The 20032-nt window shown below is 37.8% G+C and overlaps 2 protein-coding genes and 1 long non-coding RNA gene across 3 annotated transcripts in view; all 3 read right to left on the bottom strand.

Annotated features, from left to right (window-relative positions):
* Positions 1 to 93: 93 nt before the first annotated feature.
* Positions 94 to 9066, bottom strand: LOC131970738 (elastin-like). Its single transcript, XM_059332158.1, has 18 exons — positions 9060 to 9066; positions 8511 to 8666; positions 6638 to 6766; positions 6428 to 6514; positions 6075 to 6107; positions 5718 to 5798; positions 5553 to 5591; positions 5302 to 5427; positions 5037 to 5162; positions 4798 to 4905; positions 4662 to 4694; positions 4116 to 4208; positions 3988 to 4023; positions 2790 to 2840; positions 966 to 992; positions 862 to 876; positions 702 to 731; positions 94 to 511 (listed from the first exon to the last, which is right to left on the bottom strand). Exons 1-18 carry the CDS (start codon positions 9064 to 9066, stop codon positions 471 to 473), a joined length of 1218 nt encoding a protein of 405 aa, XP_059188141.1. The 3' UTR covers positions 94 to 470.
* Positions 9067 to 9193: 127 nt separating this feature from the next.
* LOC131969612 (uncharacterized) lies at positions 9194 to 10433 on the bottom strand. Its single transcript, XR_009394138.1, has 4 exons — positions 10300 to 10433; positions 10120 to 10155; positions 9828 to 9977; positions 9194 to 9324 (listed from the first exon to the last, which is right to left on the bottom strand). It is a non-coding gene; the product is annotated as an uncharacterized LOC131969612 (long non-coding RNA).
* Positions 10434 to 10511: 78 nt separating this feature from the next.
* Positions 10512 to 20032, bottom strand: part of LOC131970739 (elastin-like) — a 48433-nt gene continuing 38912 nt past the window's right edge. The window contains exons 8-18 of the mRNA XM_059332159.1: positions 16636 to 16707; positions 16145 to 16228; positions 14700 to 14747; positions 14527 to 14589; positions 13794 to 13826; positions 13620 to 13694; positions 11643 to 11684; positions 11459 to 11542; positions 11315 to 11365; positions 11087 to 11194; positions 10512 to 10630 (exon numbers count right to left, since the gene is read on the bottom strand). Coding sequence (XP_059188142.1) covers positions 10512 to 10630; positions 11087 to 11194; positions 11315 to 11365; positions 11459 to 11542; positions 11643 to 11684; positions 13620 to 13694; positions 13794 to 13826; positions 14527 to 14589; positions 14700 to 14747; positions 16145 to 16228; positions 16636 to 16707 — 779 coding nt within the window. The remainder of the gene's footprint in view (positions 10631 to 11086; positions 11195 to 11314; positions 11366 to 11458; positions 11543 to 11642; positions 11685 to 13619; positions 13695 to 13793; positions 13827 to 14526; positions 14590 to 14699; positions 14748 to 16144; positions 16229 to 16635; positions 16708 to 20032) is intronic.

The following is a 20032-nucleotide window of genomic DNA, read 5'->3' on the forward strand; positions in this document are numbered from 1 at the left end:
TTTGCTGCTGTGGACTGGGGCAGCAGCTAGTAGCCTGGTATGCCGTTTACTGCCAACAATACAGTGACTATGGATAACTACCCGATACAACCCCACTTCCCGTAAGAAAAATACATAAGACAAAAATAAAAATCCCAATTAAACTATTGGGTGTCAAAAAAGCATAGCCAGAAAGAAAAAATAACAACTACAAAATAGACCCAAATACAAAGGAAAATACATACAGTATTAAAACTAAAGGACAGTTAACCTAGTGACTCTATGATATTTCCAAGACTCAACTGCAACAAAATAAATGTAATAATTAATGACTTGTTCAATAATTTGTTTAGATTTGTTTATCCAGGCTTTCTTTGAACAAAAAAGTCAAATATCAGCATGTCAGGTAAAAAAAAGAAGTAGGTGTGATATCAAAGTGCGACCTGACTTTTATACGTGTTACACATCAGTAAATCTCGGAAACAAACAGATTATTTGCACGTACCTGGATGACCTTGGCCTGTTGGACCAACTAAAACACAGGCAGAGATTACATCAGTTAACATCCTGCATAAAATATGTTACCAAACAAAGAGAGAGCGATCTCACTGAGAATCACTAAAGCTTGACAGAACAAAACACTGCATTTGGTACAAAGCATTGTATATTTATTAATGGCTCCCAATCAATACACATGCAAAAGAAAAAGAAGCTGCTCTTACCACCAGAAGGTACTTGAACTCCGGCTCCACCTGTGACACAATAAAAATGAGGCATTGATCACATGTTTAATGTCTGAATACAAACTGTGCAATATGATAAATTGTTGAGTATTTTTTGGTATATTTCAATATGAGGGATTTAAAAAATATATGCATTTACCAATACTTGTGCCAGCTGTGAAATAGAATAAGTATAATTAAGTAATTTAAGTATATATTCAGTACAATGAATAATTAAAAAACAATTTGAGATGTACAACTTACCACTGGGATGAATAATTCCACCAGAAACTGTTAAAACAGTCAGAAATAAAACCACATTAAAACGGGTTAAGAATTGTTAAAATAATTAAATAAGAAACTGCATTAAATAAGTACTTATTTTTAACCCACCGCCTGTTTTCACACATCCACCACGGAAGAAAGAAGAGCAAAAAATAATTTAAAAGAAGAAGAAGCAAGATCAGTCAAATTGTCTTTTAGGATGTAAATTGTCTATAATTTCATCCGTTTGATTTAATTACTGTCAAACAATAAAACAGAACCATTTACATGTTTAAAAGGAAGGTATAGGAAAAACAAACAAGAACAATAGAAACAGACTTTCACAACTTTTCAAAATACTATAAAACAAATGTTAACCACGAAGAGGAAATCTTGTCAAGACAGCAGACATGAAAAACAAAAATCTACTGAAAGGGGGTTTCTATAGCAGGGGATCACAGTTCATTCATATACTTACTTAACTATATAAAACTATAGATCGGATGTCACATAGTTATCATGGCAATGGTTTTGTGAAATTGCTAACTTGGAAATATCATAAAAATCCCCCGCTGTAGAACTTGAACTGTAACACTATTCAGGAAAAAGTGAAAGCATTCAAGCTATCAACAAACAAACTAGATTAATTTAGGGGCAATTCAGTGTAGAAAAATGACATTCCAGTATTATTCTATCACTTCCTCCTGAATTTCTACTGAATGATTAAATTAGATTTGCCATTATCCAGAAATGATAGCTATGATATGCATGAAAGGAATCGATCAAGCACAATGTTAGTAGAAAGGAAAGGTGAAAAAAATAGACAATCTGTGGCCTGAAATAGTAATGTGGGAGTGGCAAGGACCACAAACAGTAAATCAACCTCATTTCAGCACTACAATGCTGGTGGCAAAAAAGAGAAGCCAAATAACTTGATTGTAGATGAAGAAGATTGTAGATTATGTGTAATGCTGAAAGACGTGACTTCATAGTGTCTGCCTTTACAGTCCAAACAGTATTTGAGAAGATGAACAACTCTAATTAACCCTCCTGTTATGTTCGTTTCTCAGGAACAGCAATAAGATTCATGGGTCAGTTTGGGGCATGTTTAATTATCCAAAAGTGTCAGAAAATTAAAAAACAACAACAAACACTGTTTATATTCAATTAATAACTCCACAACTAACCATTTCAATCAATATTTAGTGCAATGGTGTTCTTTACCTCTCACAGATCATGGTTCAATGAGGATAATTCACTCGTTTTTTTGTTTTTTTTTAAATGCATGTTAAAACTTTGTTTTAAATGTATATTAGAAAGACCTACATATAAAATAGAATAGATTTCCATGACTTTGATTTTTTTAAATTTTATTTTAAATGTTATTTTATTTTTTCATGAAAAAATACTTTTTGTTTAGATTTTTAAACTTTGAAATGGGTCAATTTTACCCGCAACATAACAGGAGGGTTAAAGTAAAAATTTGAAAATGTATGTTCCATGCTATAATCTCCCAAATAGAGTTCCCATATACAGTATTATCCCATATATTCATCACATACATAAATAAATGCATGATTTTGACAAATAGATGAAAATATAGCAGTGGGAGGTTCCAAAGATGGTGGGGCTATGCTTTTATTTACATTTAAATAACAGATCGCACTTTAAAGATTTAAATCTGGCCAGTAAAACACAAAACAATCACAAATACTGAGTGGACTATCCCATACTACATCCTAAACTACAATTTTGATATACAATAGATATTAAATACCACAGATTTCAGTTTATGGTCAAAGGTTTCATGCAAACAGGTCTTACTGGGCCGTTGGACCTCTGTGGTATTGCCTATTGCGGAAATAGGCGTAGGCTCTGCCAAAAGACAACAGGATCCAGTTTCATCCATTGTACTTTTCACAGGCACAGAGTGAGAGAGACTAGAACAGGCAGAAGCTTTGAGGTGGACTATGATACTGCCACAGCTGGAAGGCTGTAAGCTAGAGGTGGTCAATAGCTGGTAGCACTAGCAATACGCACAACATGAGGACAATTGCCAAATGTAAGTAAATGGCGCTTCTTCCTTCTCCTCTCTTTTGCGTTACAAGTAAAGCTATTGTAAAGACATACACTACTGGTCAAAAGTTTTTAGAACACACCAACTTTTCCAGAATTTAATTGAAAATGATGCAGTTTAATGTCCCAGTGTACTCTGAAATTATTGCACATTTGCAACATTTAAAATTCTTTATTGAGCATGATAGTGTTTTGAAAGTTAAAAAAAGATTCAAAATCACATTTTATATTGGACTAAAGGACTAAAAAAAGACACAAAATGACCAAAAAAAGACACAAAATGACAAAAAAGACACTTAAAGACACAAAATGACTAAAAAAAGACACAAAATGACAAAAAAAAGACACAAAAATACACAAAATGACTTACAAAGACATGAAAATAATTAAAAAATTGACAAAATAGCCCAAGACTCCATAGAGTTAAGTTGTTAACCCATTTCTTGTTCCCTGAAAAAAAGGCCTAATTCTGAAATGTACATTATTTTTTAGTTTTGGTTAAGCTTACCTTTTTTTATTTAACTCTGGCAGTTCACCACTTACCTTCGTACCCTTTCAAGCTGTTCATTTGACTTGAACTGCTTGAAATTCAATAAAAAACTGGAAAAATTGGGGTGTTCATAAACTTTTGACCGGTAGTGTACATGTGTAAATATGTTTGTTGAGTAAATGTAACTGGAAACAGAGAGTTGTGATACAGTGTCAGACTCTACAACACCTGCAACACCTGATCATGTTGTAGTTTCTGTTCAGATCACTCTTATCATTACACTACTCACCATAGTTTTTATATAACCTTGATCTGAATGTAGATTTTTCATTCAAACTACTACTTTTTCTCCCTGAAATTTGTATTCACACCTTTTGCTTCTGTTTTTGCTGCTGTGACAAGTGAATTGCCCCGTTGTGGGATCAATTTAATCTAATTTAATCTAATTCACTGTACCTGGTTGAGGAGTTCCAGAAGGACCTGTATCCTTTCCTGTAAAAGCATCATAAACATCATTCACAATAAAAAAAAAACATCTGAAAAGCTTTATCTAACAAAATAAGAAACTGTAATCTAGGCTTTACCTGGCAGTCCAACAACAGAGCCATCAGGGCCACCACTGATAACGGTGCCTGGAGTCGCACCTGGCCCACCGAGTCCTACTCCAGTGATACCTCCTGTGAGACGCACACATGATGTCAGCAGACTGATGCCACTGTTATCTGCTACATTACATTACCATCTGCTATATGAATGTGTCTCCTCCAACTAAAACAATAATGACTCTAATGTATCTGACTTGCCCTCATGCCGTGATGAAGAGAAACCAACAATCGAATTGCCATTTAAATTGGCATTTGCTTCCTCTACAGTTTATTTCTCTCTGTGTGATGTCTGAATATCACTGCAAAATGGCAAGTCGAGATAGTTCATCAGGGACTGACCCTATAATATGACTGATATTCAACATGATTTGTATGTTAATGGTACAGTAATTTCTCTTTGTGAATGGCAAAAGTGAAAAAAGGCATAACTTATCATCAGATGACAATCACTAACTTAACTTGGTTGGATATAATGCTCATGCTATATAATGCTAAGTGACTGCAGTGTTTCCAGGATCTTCTCACCATGTTTTGGTGGTTTCACACCGCCCGGATATCCTGCATAAAAACATTCCCTCATCAGTATTTTTTATTGTGACACTTCACCACTTTGTATGATGACAGCGGTGAAACAAAAGCACTTTTTATGCACACGCAGTACCTCCAGCTCCAGGTACAAGTCCTCCAGGTACAAGTCCTCCAGGTCCAAGTCCTCCAGGTACAAGTCCTCCAACTCCTCCTGTCCCTGTTCCAACGCCTCCTGTAATGCCTAAATTAAGGACATTAGATAAATTGAACAATTCCCATAAACTTGTGCCCTTCCTATTAAAATAAATGTATACACAAGTAAATCAAGAATGTGTTATGCATACTGATTGAGGGATATTTGTGCTTATTTACCGTATTTAGCAGCTTTTGCTGCAGCAGAATATTGCCCACCTCCCAGGCCAGGTACTGCACCAGGAACTCCTCCTGCTCCTCCTGTCCCTCCCAGTACCCCTGTTCCTAACCCTGCTCCAGCACCTCCTGTAACACCATCAAACGGAAATGAGATCAATTGAACAATTCCCATAAAACTGTGCCCTGCCTATGATAGTAAATGTATACACAAGAAAATGCATAAAGTGTTGTGCATACTGATTGTGGGATATTTGTGCTTGTGTACCGTATTTAGCAGCTTTTGCAGCAGCAGAATATTGTCCACCACCCAGGCCAGGTACTGCACCAGGAACTCCTCCTGCTCCTCCATACACTCCTGTTCCTAACCCTGTTCCAGCTCCTCCTTGAACTCCTATTCAATTGAAATTAAGTTTGTTCCCTTATCATTAGTGAGCAGTTAATTATATCTAATTCCAAGTAGGAAAAGAGTAATCATTTAAAACTACTTCTTGAAAACTTGAAATCTTGAAATCTTACCATATTTGGGGGGTTTGACTCCAGCACCAGCTCCATAACCTGTCGGGAGGCAACATAATGTTTGTGACTAAGAATTCATCAGATCATGAATTATCAAAAAGGAAACAGTAGAAACACTTTTGTTGCGCAAATTCTCTAGACAGATACATCAATTAAACAACGTACCACCATAGCCTGCACCGCCGGGAAGTACCTGTCCTGCTCCCCCTGGAACTCCGCCTAATCCAAGGCCTGCTCCTGGGACTCCTGTTGGGGATTGAATAAAGAATCTCTCTTACATGGTTATGAATGAAAGATCACAACTGACAGAATCTATTTGTCAGCAACTGCCATTATCATTTCCGCAACCCAATTAAAATGTATGAAAGCATTTAAGGTGAAATTTATTAAAACTTGTCGTAATAACATTGGAAACATGTAATCAAATGTTATACAAATCAGTGAGTAAATCAGCATTGATCATGAGTTCTTATAACATGGTTATCATTACATTATGTTAAATGGGAAAGATCACAGACTCACCATATTTAGGAGGTTTAGCACCAGCGGCCAAAGCTGCAACACAACATGCCCAGAAGAGGTCAGATCAAAATGTGATCTCAGAATTTTTCAAAGTAATAAAATCTCTCTTTCACTGCTCATGTACCTACAACCTTGAGCCCAAAAAGTTGGGACAGTGTATAAAATGCTATTAAAACAGAATGCAATATCCTATTTGACAAATATTTAATTGAAAACTGTAAAAAGAAGTGTTATTTAATGTTCAAACTGCGAAACTTTTGTTTTTTGTAAAAATACACTCTTTGATTTGATGTATTCTGTATTTATTTACGTTTATACGAGTTATAGCTTAAAAGCCTGTGGGGCATGCTTACACCCATATCCTGGTAAATATGGGTTTCTTCCAGGAATTACTCCTCCACCTGTACCACCTCCTGGAACAAGCCCTGTACCACCTGGACCTTTAATGAGAAAAATAAATTGTACAATCATACACACTCTTTTTAAATACTACTTAGAAATGCAATGGCTTTGGTCTGCAATATTTTTGCCATTATTTCTTCCAAAGGTTGAATTCCAGTTACCATATTTTGCAGCTTTAGCAGCAGCAGCAGCTGAAGGGTATCCTCCACCTCCCAGTCCTCCTAGTCCCCCTGTTCCTCCCAGTACTCCTGTGCCTCCCAGTCCTCCTGCTCCTCCTCGTCCCCCTGCTCCTGTTTTTGTAAATATGTTAAAGTTGAAGTGGATTTGCTGATGAATCTGTTCAGAATATTTAAAACAATCACCTGAGCGCAGCTTAAAGTCCACACATTTTGTTTTATGAATGACCCCCTGCATCCGAATTGAGCCTTGCTCTTTTCCTGTGTGTACTACATAAACAGATGAATGCAACATCTGGTTGCAGGGGCATTAGGCTTAGCAAAATTTGTGGATATGCCCTTCTCCTCAGCAACATTTTCCAGTTCTTCATGGGAAACTCAGGTTTTCTCAGTCAAGAAAAGATACATAATCCATGTCAGGTGTTCTCAGTCTACCAGTCTTATCAATCTATTGGAAAATGCCCAGGGAGCATCCTGATCAGCCGCCCAAATAATAATTGAACTGGGCCCACAAGGTTGGCCAAGTCCTATGAGTCAAGGCTCACAAGGACACTCACACGTAAGCTCCCTCCCAGGTCTGGCTCCTGAAGGAAGGCCAGGCCAGGTGTTACATCTCCTTTTGGGCAATTCTTATGGGGTCAGTAAATCCCTCTTGGTCTGGCCTCTCCCCTGGGACAACTTTGCCTTAGGAGACCCTACCAGGAGCCATTGCCACCAACAACACAGCTCCTAGGATCCACAAACCTCTCCACCAATTGGACAAGTGGCAATTGACCATTCAAAAACTCCTCCCCCGAACGCTCCTTGTCCAATCATATTCTTAGCAACCGTTACTAAGAGAAGAAGGTCTGTCAAGCTTTGAGCTCTGAGCAACAAGGTCAAACGTCTGACATCAGGTACCCTCGCAGATCAAAGACACACAAATGTCTGCTCCAAGGTAAACTGCTAGCTAGCATACATGACATGTCTAGCTATGTTAGATGAGATAACCCAAACCTGATTTAACCGTTATCGTTTCTGTCAAATAGTATTCTTACCACTACTAGTGCAGAACTAGTCCAACAAACTAATGTTAATGACACCCGTGTGTAAAATTAGCACGCTAAGCTAGTTAGCAATGTCACATTAACTACTAATATAAATCATGTTGTGTTTCAAATTTATTAAATGGTGTGAAACTGGAGTCTAACTTCTTATCTTTCAAATTGTATGGCGTTTTGACCAAGTATATTCGCCTTGGGGTTTACCAGTCGGCAAAAAAACAATAGCGCTGTTGAATTAGCCTAGCGGTATCGTTTTCATGGATTGGTTAAATTTCACCGTTATCAACCATCGTTATCAACACATCCGGTCCGGTTCCGTATATACTCAGTCCTTCACAATAAGTCACAGTACAGTAAAAATACAGATGTAGCCTATAGCACATACTACATCAGTCTGTGCTATGGATGCTTTACCATCTGGGCACCAGTGATATCTTATTTACATGTATTGTAGAGTGTAGACTACAGATGAGGTGTTTGTCACTATCGTATACCAATGATAGAGATTTTGTGGATTGTGCTACAAAACTATCAACCTCTGTAGCATCAGTGCTATAAGCAAAAAAGTTAATGTACAGCCCTGTAATGTCCCAACAGGCCATTATGAACCTATTTTATTTAAATCTTTGTAGCATATTGTGAATTAGCAGCCTACCTCTCGGAGGTATTACTCCAAAAACACTCAGTACTCAATCTCAGCGCCTCTCAGGTTTAAGTCATGGCCTTTGGTATAGTCTGACCCACACATAACTGGGTCCTTCTGCCAAGAATCCATATAAGTTCTGAGATTTCAAAACAGTAATCTATATAATCACCATATTTAGCAGCTTTGGCAGCAGCATATCCTCCTGCTCCCCCCGTGCCTCCCAGTCCTCCAGTGCCGCCCAGTCCTGCTGTTCCTCCGAATCCTCCTGTGCCGCCCAGTCCTGCTGTTCCTCCAAATCCTCCTGTGCCTCCTTGTCCCGCTACTCCTGTGGAAAACAAGTTTATCTAATGAGCCTTTTCATGTAAAGCTAGCTGCATAATTACAATTAGTCAATTTAATTAAGTTTGCTGGCAATGCATATAGAAACAAGAGGCTTTTGTGAGTTCAGTGACAGAACCCAGTGTTGTGTTGCTGTAGGCTGTAGGTGCAGAATAGTTCAGAATAATTACCACCGCCACAAATAATTGGTTTTCATATTAGCAGAGTGGTTAGAATAAACATTTGATGAGTGCACAAAGTCATCTATTCTACCTGAGAGCTGACTGTGTTTACAGTCACAGACTAATTGAAATTACAATGTTCCTGGTACAAGCAAATAATTGGGTGTTGTGATTGGTACAGTTTTCCATGTACATAGTATACATAGTACAAGTATAACCTTTCATTAGTCATGCCACTGAGATCAGGATCTATTTTGTAAGAGAGACTTAAGTGAAGCAAAACCAATGATGCATGTGATCTTAATTTAAATTTAAATTTAGTTGACAAAAAAGGCCCCTTACCGTATTTAGCAGCTTTGGAAGCAGCAGAATATCCTCCCCCTCCTCCCAGTCCTCCCCCTCCACCGAGTCCTCCTTGTCCTCCAAATCCTCCTGTCCCTAACTGTGCCCCTGTTCCTCCTAGACCTCCTGCGCCTCCCAGTCCTTTGGTGCGCATGGCCGAGGGAAGGCAAAACAAATCATAATTAAAGCCAAAACTTACTTCGTAGTAAGCGTTCATTTAAATGGTAAATGGACCTGCACCTATATAGTGCTTTTCTAGTCGCATTCCAACCACTCAAAACGCCTTACACTACAGACTGCGCTCATTCGCCCGTTCACACACACATTCATACTGGTGGCAGAGGCTACCCTAAACGGTGCCACCTGCCACCATTGGGAATTCATTATCACACCGATGAACACAGCATCAGGAGCAATTTGGGGTTCAGTATCTTGCTCAAGGATACTTCGACATGTAGGCTGCCATGGTCAGGGATCGAATCACCAACCCTCCGATCTTTGGGCAAGCCAATCTACCAACTGAGCCACAGCCACTCAGGTAGGTTAGGTATATATTAAGTATTTTGTACTTGTGTAAACATAAGTACAGGCTTTAGAGCTCAAAAGTCAAAAGTATGTATGATAATGCCATTTATACATCATACCGTATTTAGCGGCTTTGGCTGCTGGTGAATATCCACCAACAACTGGTGCACCTCCCGGTAGTCCTCCAGGTACACCCCCTGGTACTCCTCCAGGTACTCCTCCCGGTACTCCTCCAGGTACTCCTCCCGGTACACCCCCTGGTACCAATCCTGGTCATTATAAATGGAGAGGTTCTTGCTAAACTCAACTTAATACTAAGTACTTAAGATATTAAGCTACTTACAGGATGAGTGAATAGGCAAGAAAAAAGATGTGTAACTATTTTAAATATCCTTCTATTAAAGTTCTCACCATATTTAGCTGCCTTGGCAGCAGCTCCATATCCCGCTGTAAAACATTCAAAAGTAGCGGAGCATATAATCAAATTTTAACAAAACAAAAAATAATGCAATGAACTCTTCAGTCAGGAGGCTGCTAACACGCCTTTAGATTTGAAGTTTTGATTTTTATGTCTTTTGCTAGGTATCATACCTCCTGGCACCTGTCCTGGATACAGTCCACCAGTGCCAATGCTGCCAACGCCGCCAACGCCACCAACGCCGCCAATGCCACCAACGCCGCCAATGCCACCAACGCCGCCAACACCGCCAACACCGCCAACACCGCCAACACCACCAACACCGCCAACACCTGCAGCAGAGATTAGAGACTTTAGTTAGATACAAATATATTCTGTACTGATGTTACACAACTTGCATCATGCTTTTCTTGATAGAAACATATGGTACAGGTAATAAATGTGGGAGGCTACCATATTTGGCAGCTTTAGCCTGAGCAGGTGAGATACCCCCAGGTCCCAGTCCTGCAGAAAGAAAAAAATACATTTAAGCTTTGAAAAAGTTAATGAGTCAAGTACTACTATGGATTTAAGCAAAATATTTGATTGCTAAAGCAGAATTGTGCTTTTCAGTGTGTTTGGTATTAACATTTTTGTATTATGTATCTAGAAAGTTTCTAATGTAATCATTCATGTGTTTACTTGATCATGGTTGGCCTGCACCATAGCAAAGTCTACAGAAAATAGTAAAGCAGTATCATTCGTTCATACACTATCTGTTGTGAACAAAACCTCTAGTTTTAGAATGGCTGCAGACTGTGGTCAAATGTGTGACCACTCTCGTCCCATTTTTACCATCATTATCTCCTTAAAACTACATAAGCAAAAAGATTGACAACTTAAACTAACCAAACTCATTTTCAGCTGCTATCATGGCTATAGACTTTGTTTTGTTTTTCTGTCTTTTGCTAGATACTATACCTCCTGGCACCTGCCCTGGATACAGTCCTCCAACGCCGCCAACACCGCCAATGCCGCCAACGCCGCCAACGCCGCCAACACCACCAACGCCGCCAACGCCACCAACACCTGAAGCAGACAACAGACACTTTAGTAAGGTACAAAAATAGTCTGTACTGATATTTCACAACTTGTATCATGTTTATCAATAGAAAAAACACTGTCTAGGTAATGAATGAAGCAAACTACCATATTTGGCAGCTTTAGCCTGTGCAGGTGAGATGCCCCCCGGCCCCACTCCTGCAGAAAGAAAAAAAATACATTAAGTATTCTCTGGGCTTTTCTACCTTTCTACTCCATATAAATTAAGTGTACAGTTAGAAAAGTACACACCTGTACCAACAGGATATCCAGGCTTTGACCCAGCGCCACCTAGTCCTCCTGGAAGTCCAGCTCCACCATTACCATAGCCATATCCTGACACATTGTAATGGGACACACCACAATCATTGAACTGATGCCACAGTTAAACTAAATATTTGCCTTTTAAAAAAAAGGGGGGGAAAAGTGTTTTTACCAAAAGGTAGTTTGCCACCTCCAGGTTTTGCTCCATAGCCACCTGAAGAGAAATACACACATGGTCATATGCAACATAGTGCTGAAATAGAATTTCTCAAATAAAAAAACAATCTGGATTTTGCTCAAACATTTAAATGCAGTGTGATGTTTAGAATCCCTCTCAAAGAGAGCCCATATTATTTTATGACATCATATACTTATACCATAATGCTCTTATCTAAACCCGTATACACTTAAATCACTTAGTTAGTTAACTGATGTGTTAGTTGATTTGATGATTTATGACTAGACCAAGCACACAGTGCTGAATTGCATCTCAAATACATTTTCAGCTTCCATGCTTTCAGATGATGTATACCATCTAAAAGCTGGTATCTACTATTGACCTGCTATGTCCCCCTAAAGACCCCCTGTTGCCCACCCCTACCCCACTAAAATGGAAACTGTTAAGGGGTTAGAATTTATGAAACCTCTGGTTTGAGTATGGCTGTAGACTATGGTCAAAAAGTTTGCCCCACTCTCTTTCCATTTTTACCATCATTTTCTCCTCTTAACCATCTAATTAACCCTTTATAAGGCAAATAACTATATTTGGTAACTTCAGGTAATATTTCGAGAAAAAAGTTGCAAATTAACTAGATTAAAGTGGCAAATCTACAAGAAAAAAAGCCACAGATTTAAGAGATTTAAAGTGGCAAATCTGCGCGAAAAAAGTCGCAGATTTACAAGAAAAAAGTGGGAAAAAAGCAACTTTTTTCTACCAGATTCACCACTTTAACCCTTAATAGGGCACTCTTTTAGGGCACACTTTTCTCATAAATCCGCGACTTTTTTTCTTGTAGATTTGCCACTTTAATCTAGCAAATTTGCAACTTTTTTCTCTAAATATTACCTGAAGTTGCCAAATATAGTTCTTTGCCTGATAAAGGGTTAACATTAAAAAACATATATAACCTTAAAAAACCTAAAGGCAGAACCACCATTTCAGTGATCACACAGCTGTGATCATGTGAAGACATTGATGAAGTGAGATAGAGTAAGAAAATAAAATCACAATTCACTACATTTTAATTCTCCAAGGCAATACAAGACACTTTCCTGCAAAGAACCCTTGACTAGATATTTTAAAAGTAAATTCAGTTTTTTAAATCTGCCATCTTTTCATTAATGGGATTTTACAGCAGCTTGGGGGACATTGGCAGGTTGGTAAGCTTAATTTATTGCAGCAAAGTTTAGCAGCAGCATTTGGGATTGTCTCATCAACTGCAGGAGTATGATGTCCCCACAGCAATGAGTCTCCACAAAGCAGGCAATGAAAGCAATGCTCTGCTTTTGGGGCAATCAGAAAAAACCTTTCTGGGGCCCCATAGACAGATTTCTCTCCTAGAATCAACCAGGGATAAACCCACCATAGAGAACCTTAGGGCGGTACCCATAGAAGTGCCCGTTGGCTATCAGGCCATAAGCCGAGTAAGACTGTCTGTATACTGGAGAAAAAAGAGCCGTAACAAAGTTTATACATAAATATATCATCAACATCATATTTGAGATGCAAAAAAAGTTCAGAATGATATTCCAGCTGCCCCTTGGAATTTTGTCACCTTGCACCCTAAAAGACAGAAAGCCATTTTTAAGGATTCAGTGACTAAGAACTCCAGTCCCCAAAGTATATACCAATGGACGTTTCAAAATGTCCTGCTTAAAACACAGTTTGATTGATGTTATATCACATTTTGAGGGTTTTACCACAACCAGATATATGTTTTTGAGATCACAAAATGGCGATGTGGACTCATTTCTTGGACTATGATATTTTGGTGCAAAGGATTTTGTGTGTAAAGTTACAAGTTCCAAGTTGATATGAGGCTTACTATGCACAACCGATCCATGAATAAACCTGTATTGAGCAATAAAGACAGCAAATCTGTGGTGCAAACAAAAACCTCCAAACAACCTGTACTGATTTGGGGCACACCTTGCAGTTTGGGTGATTTGAGGGGGTATCCGTGAAACACTCCTGGCTGCATCGGCCCACCATACCCACGGGCACCTGTGACAGAAGAAATCTATTATAATCAAGTCATAACAGTAATACTACAAATATAAATATAGATGTTAGTCATACAGCAATAATTATAAATAAAGTTACCTGGTCCTTGACCTCCTTGTCCTCCTCCTCCAACTGCATAAGAGAAATCACATAATGCATTCAGATCCACAGATAAAAGAGGATCATTTGAGTATTGAGTATGAGTTTCAGCAATGAAATAAACAGTGGCCTTGAAACAAAATAGACCGAGCTGCATGCCAATTTCATTTGTGTATACAATGTTCGCTGAAAACTACAGCTACTTTTAACATACATTTATTTCCATGTGTTTAATAACAAATCTTTGTTCTTTTTCTAAAGCCAACTGCTAGAACTGCTAGGTTCCCCATGTTTTTTTTAATTATTTGGTAACGCTTTATATTAAGGTCCTTGTAATAACCATTAATTAACAAGTAATAAGGCCCTTGATGCTTATTAACATTATTGTGTGTTTATAAGCCTATATAAGTGTTAATAATGGCATTACAAACACCCATGACCCACCCATTATGCCTTTGCCATGCCTTGTCTTAATTTGTTTGCTTATTGATATTAAAATATACTTTATTGCTCATCTATTATAAGTTAACTATAAGTTAATTATGCTTTTTGCAACTACCGGATCTAAAGCGAGAACAATGCCTTATTACTTGTTAATTAATGGTTATTAAGGACCTTATTATAAAGCGTTACCAATTATTTTTTCAAAAATGTATATAAAAGTGACATACAATGACGATGAAAGGAATTCCCAATCACCCAACTCTCATGACTCTGAAAAACTGAACCTTACTTGATTTGGGATTCAGGTCGGTGCCTGTGGCCACTCCAGGCAGCACTCCACGCCCGCCAAACCCTGAAGGAGAATAAATAATCCATGTTAAACCTCTGTACAGTGCTTTGACCATTTACATGATGAATCACTTGGCAAATAGTGCCTAAGATTAATCTGTGAAAGAGACAAACCTTGCCCTGGCACTAGTCCACCTTGGTAAAGTCCAGGCACACCCACACCTGCCACAACCAATGAGAGAATAGTACTGAACTTCTACATCCACATTCAGAAATCATCACCCTGTTAAAATAATCGCCTAACTCATTTTTTCAAGTTTTGCAGGAAACACAAAAAACTTCACCAAAAGTGTAACATATGACATTTATTGATCATTTCCCTCAAAAAGGATGTAACAAAGGATGACTATTGGCATAGTAATAACACTGTGTGTAAATTATGTAACTTAAGAGAAATAAATGAATTTTTGAACATGCCTTTGTGACTTAAGCAAGATATGGTAACACTTTATTTTGAAGGTGTCTACATAAGAGTCACACAAGCCTGTCAGAAACATGACATGACAAGTATCATGAGCATTAATGTTACTTCAAAGTGTCATTAATGTTCATGACACGTCCCATGTCATGTTTATAACACGCTCATGCCACTCTTATGTAGACACCTTCAAAATAAAGTGTTACCATATCTTGCTTAAGTCACAAAGGCATGTTCAAAAAATTGCCTAAGTCACATTTTATTTTGATTTAGGCATAATAAATCTGCTTAAGTCACACATTTGACATAGGCCATTATCTTAAAGGGGTAAAATCACATGATCTGATCAACTGAGGATGTAGGCGATTTTATCATAGGTGGCCGGCGTCATGAGGAGATGATTTAGGCAAAAAGACAATTTTGATAAAAAATGACTTAGGCGATGATTTTAACAGTGTGACGAAATGTGAGCGGGAGCTGGCATGCATGAGCAGCATAAGCATTTATAACAACGTTAAACAGGAAAATTATATATCTGTTTATGACAAAATACTACCACATTAAAAGAAACAGACAGGATGCAGCAAAGCCAAGTGGGTGCTGCTGGCATTTTGCTTCACTTGTTTGTTTGTTTTTATCATGTAGCAGCTGTTTATTACATATGTTTTTGAGTCTAAAAAAATATATTTTAAAACAAAAATGATTATAATTGTACATTTTTGCACCTATGTTAACAGTTGGTATTGTTAGTTTTAGACTTTTAACACATTGTGTGGGACAAGGGTGTTTTCACTGCAGGTTTGGAAGTTTGAAAAAGAAAAATTAAATATACACCAAAAATAGTTTAAAAATATTTTTTGTTGCCTAGAAAAATGAATGTTCACCACCGAAAAATTGAATTAATGTAATCCTTAAGAATATATTATGTCATTTATTTATTCATTCATTTTCTTGCAGAGAGCCAATATAAAAAACTGGCAATCAAAATAAAATTGGAACGTATAAAAAAGAAAAAAAATCCTAGTAGTCTTAACATCTGTTGCATGCAATGGAAAAAATTGATTTGATGCGGCTCTCCATCTTAGTGAGCTGCATCCTGTCTGCCTTCAGCTTTTTGAGTTAATTGTTGAGTCTACAAAACCTGGCACTTTAGCAGCTTTCTTTGCAGCTGCAGCAGCTGCAGCAGCACCCCCTCCTGGAAGGCCCGTCTGAGGAATAACAGGGACTGAAAAAAAGACAGATTGAATGGTACTTGGCACATCAAACAACTAAACAGTATGAAAAATATAGACACAGCTTTCTTGTCAGGTGCTAAGTCCAAACAACTGTAACTATGATTCCTGCCTCCTGGGGACTTTCAACACTGTTCTCTTTTAAAAATATAAATTTATTCTTTATTGGGAAAAGTACTGTTCGGAGCCCAAAGTGACTCTTGGTCAGATAAATCAGTTCCACTGTACCTGACGAAGAGCCATTTGGGAGTATGAAATGTTGTACAATTCCTAAAACATTAAAGAATTTAAAAAAAAAGAAAAAGGAATTGGAACAGTGTTGCAAGTCCTTAGGAGGCAAAAACCACAGACATAAATATTGCAAAAGTAAATAAAAAGTGAGAAAATCTGTGTGTCTTGCCTCCAGCGGGCACTGCAGCTCCAGTTCCTGCCCCACCAGGAACTCCTCCTGCTCCAAGCACAGTTCCAGTCCCTGTTGAAGTACAAAGTACACAGACATAAATCTAGAGTATAAATATAGAATTTCAGCTTTTAGGTTATAGTCATTAACACATTTGTGGACATTGAATCCTTCCAACATGAGTATTAAACCCTTCCAACATGAATATTAAACATGAGTAGAAAACTTCTGCTGCTAATATTGACTTTCTTGCACGACAACAACTTCTAACTTATACATAACTTTGCTGCTACTTCTTACATTTACACTGTGAACTCTTATTCTCTTATTGTTCATTTTTAAATGTTTTCATCTACTGTGCACTTTATTTGTTGTCTACTTTAGTGTTAGGATAGGTTCGTCTCTATTTTTGTGCACTTATTGTTAGAAATGTCTTGTTTTGTCTTCACTGTGGGTTAGTTAGAAACGTAATTTTGATTCCTTTGTAGTCTGATACATGTGAAGAATTGACAATAAAGCTTACTTTGACTTTATTTTACAATTGTACATCCCAATGACCACTAGAGGGGCCCGTGACGCTGAAAAGGAGCAATGAGCGTGTGTGGCTGATGCCAGACTTGACCTCCTCAGCAGGGAACTCTGGGAGTCTGTCATCACCCTCTGATCAAATACAACATGGCTGAGTTTTAATCTAATCAGGAGAAGCAGTGAGCATGCATGGCATTTGCCTTGCCTCATCAAATGCCTCATTTCTTTGGCTATTCCCTCGTGCAGGAAATGAGCTGTCAGCTTCACTTGTAAGGGAGCTTGGCAGCAGGATAAAACACACTGGTTTGTTTGTTTTAACTATTTCTTACATTTTTTTAAATCTTAAATTCCCCATGGTTTGCTGGACAGACATTGCGCACTGCCTGTAAATATGTGGCCTCGGAGACCCGGTGAGGAAAAGTTTGGCACAGATATGTTTTGTTTTATCTGTGTGCTTTCTGGGGAATTAATTGTTATTTTGAGTGTCATGAAAGGAATACAGACTGATTCCTAGTGACTACAGTTTTATCATTGCCAACCAATACTTAAGAGTAGGCTCTTTGCCATAGTACAGGCCTGACCATGATTGGGCCCTCCAGAGTCCATGCTTAATCAGGCTGCCTAATTTCCAGCAAATCATGTGCACACACACGGCAAAGACTTGAAGGTCACGCTGGGCTCTGCTCGAGTTCAAACAGACCAAGGTTTGCAGGTACACTGTAAAAATGTACACGTGTTTGCCAAACACTGTTTTTCATGCTGAGTTACCATTAATGCGAAACATTCATTTTGGCTTTCTCGTAACATGCCAGCATGCAGATCTATCAGAGTTCACACAGCACAGTTCAAGTTTGTACAGTAGTCTGTCAACAGGCCAAGAATCAGCTTACCTCCATGTGGTAGCAGAGAGCCTCCTGTACCTGTGATTATAACAACCAGAGGTTCAGCGGTATTCGTCAATATAAGAGATTCAGGGAATAACCCTCAAGGTATCTTTTGTGCAGATTTGCAACTGATTTTAATGTGAAACAATGCTTGAACAAAGCATGAACAGAGCTAAAACTACCTCTTAAACCAGCCGGGCGGCCAGATGACCACCATAGCATGATTGCCAAGACTGATGCATATTTTAGTGTTGTGTTCTCATTGAAAAAGAGCTTCATCTCTTAATCGAGCATCACCTCTATTGACAAGCTACACTGTAAAAACAATCTGTTTAATTTACGGTAAAATACCGGCAGCTGTGGTTAGCAGAACTTCAGCATAAGAAATACAGTGAGCCTATGTAAATGTAAACATCAGCAAAAAAACTGTAATTTATACTGAATAATCCCATTACTTTCCGGATAATCGTGTCATCATGGTATTTCTCCATTCATTTTACATGAAAATTGTTTATTTTTACATTACAACTGTGTGTTTTCTACAGTTTATGACAGTAGAATTTAAAGTTTTATGCTATTCTTTGATTTACAGTAATTAAAAGTATCTACTACAGTGATGTACAATGTTCAATTTTACGACCTATCTCTGATGCAATTTGACAGCGTTTTACTGTAATTTCTACAAACATTTTTGATAGTGTTAAGTACCCTTGAATTATAGATTGCTATAATATCAGGCCAATTCAAACAGGCTTACTGAGATGTCCTTTTAGGAGTGGAACAACAGTGAAAGCAATAGTTTAACAGCTACTGCAGATGATACCTACAGATTGATAACTTCTGCCTCAACTGGAAGCCTCAAGCACTAGGGTTTTCAATAAACCACACCAAAGGATGCTTCACATAAGGAAGAGATAATGCTGCTGTCTGGTTCTAAAAAATAAATGGTCCACAGGGATATTCAACCACAAGCCAAAACAATGGAAAAAAGAAATATGAGAACCAAAGTCTGGCACCTAGAATTTGAGGCATTTTTACTAAAAGGTTAAGACAGATTGGAGAGCCACATAATATCACAGCTGCCATCAAAACAAACAACTCAAAACAAGCAAGTGGAAAAGGATCTGTGTCTTGTTCCAACAAACAATATTACATCATCATGTTTGATGACCCCCAGTTTCCATCACAGTCACTGAGCCTCCCGCACTGACATCAACAGCTTTTGAAAAAATGCTTGATTCAAGGAAAAAGTGATGTCTTTGCTTGTTGTTTCCAAAGGAAGCATCCATAGTCAAAAGACTAAAGATTATGAGAAATAAATCGTCTTTAAGTGTCTCATACATGTAACCGATATCTTCAAAATTTTAGTTTTTGACACGTTACAAATGATATGATCAGTTCAAGCTACACCTTACCATTTTTTAAAAAGTGAAGCAGCAAGCCCAGTCCTCATATTTAAGGGTCCCGTCAAAGAAGGCTGTTCAGTATTCTCACATTTACTGCTCGAAAGAATATAATGTTCAGATAGATTGATAATGCACCACCAACAATTTGGGGTTGTCACAAAGTGATATTTGACTTACTACCAGTTGAATACCTAACACACAGACTTAAAATATAAGATGGGTGGTTTTTTTTTTTTTTTAAAGATCTGGGCACCCTTATTTAAATATGCTGGTAAAAGACTCACAACTACTGTATTAAAAGGGATGATAGATGGCAATGAGGAAAACTTGCTAACTGTTTTTTTAGTTATAAGGAAGGACTTTCATTTACTTATAATTAGTATTTTTAGTAACGCTTTATATTAAGGTCCTTGTAATAACCATTAATTAACAAGTAATAAGGCCCTTGTAAGTCCTTACAAGATGCTTATTAACATTACTGTGTTTTTATAAGCTTATATAAGTGTTAATAATGGCATTATAATACAGCTAATAGCAGGCTATAAGAGATTTATAATAAGACATTAATAAAACATTAAT

Source organism: Centropristis striata, chromosome 4 (assembly GCF_030273125.1).
Source record: "Centropristis striata isolate RG_2023a ecotype Rhode Island chromosome 4, C.striata_1.0, whole genome shotgun sequence".
Taxonomy (NCBI): Eukaryota; Metazoa; Chordata; class Actinopteri; order Perciformes; family Serranidae; genus Centropristis; species Centropristis striata.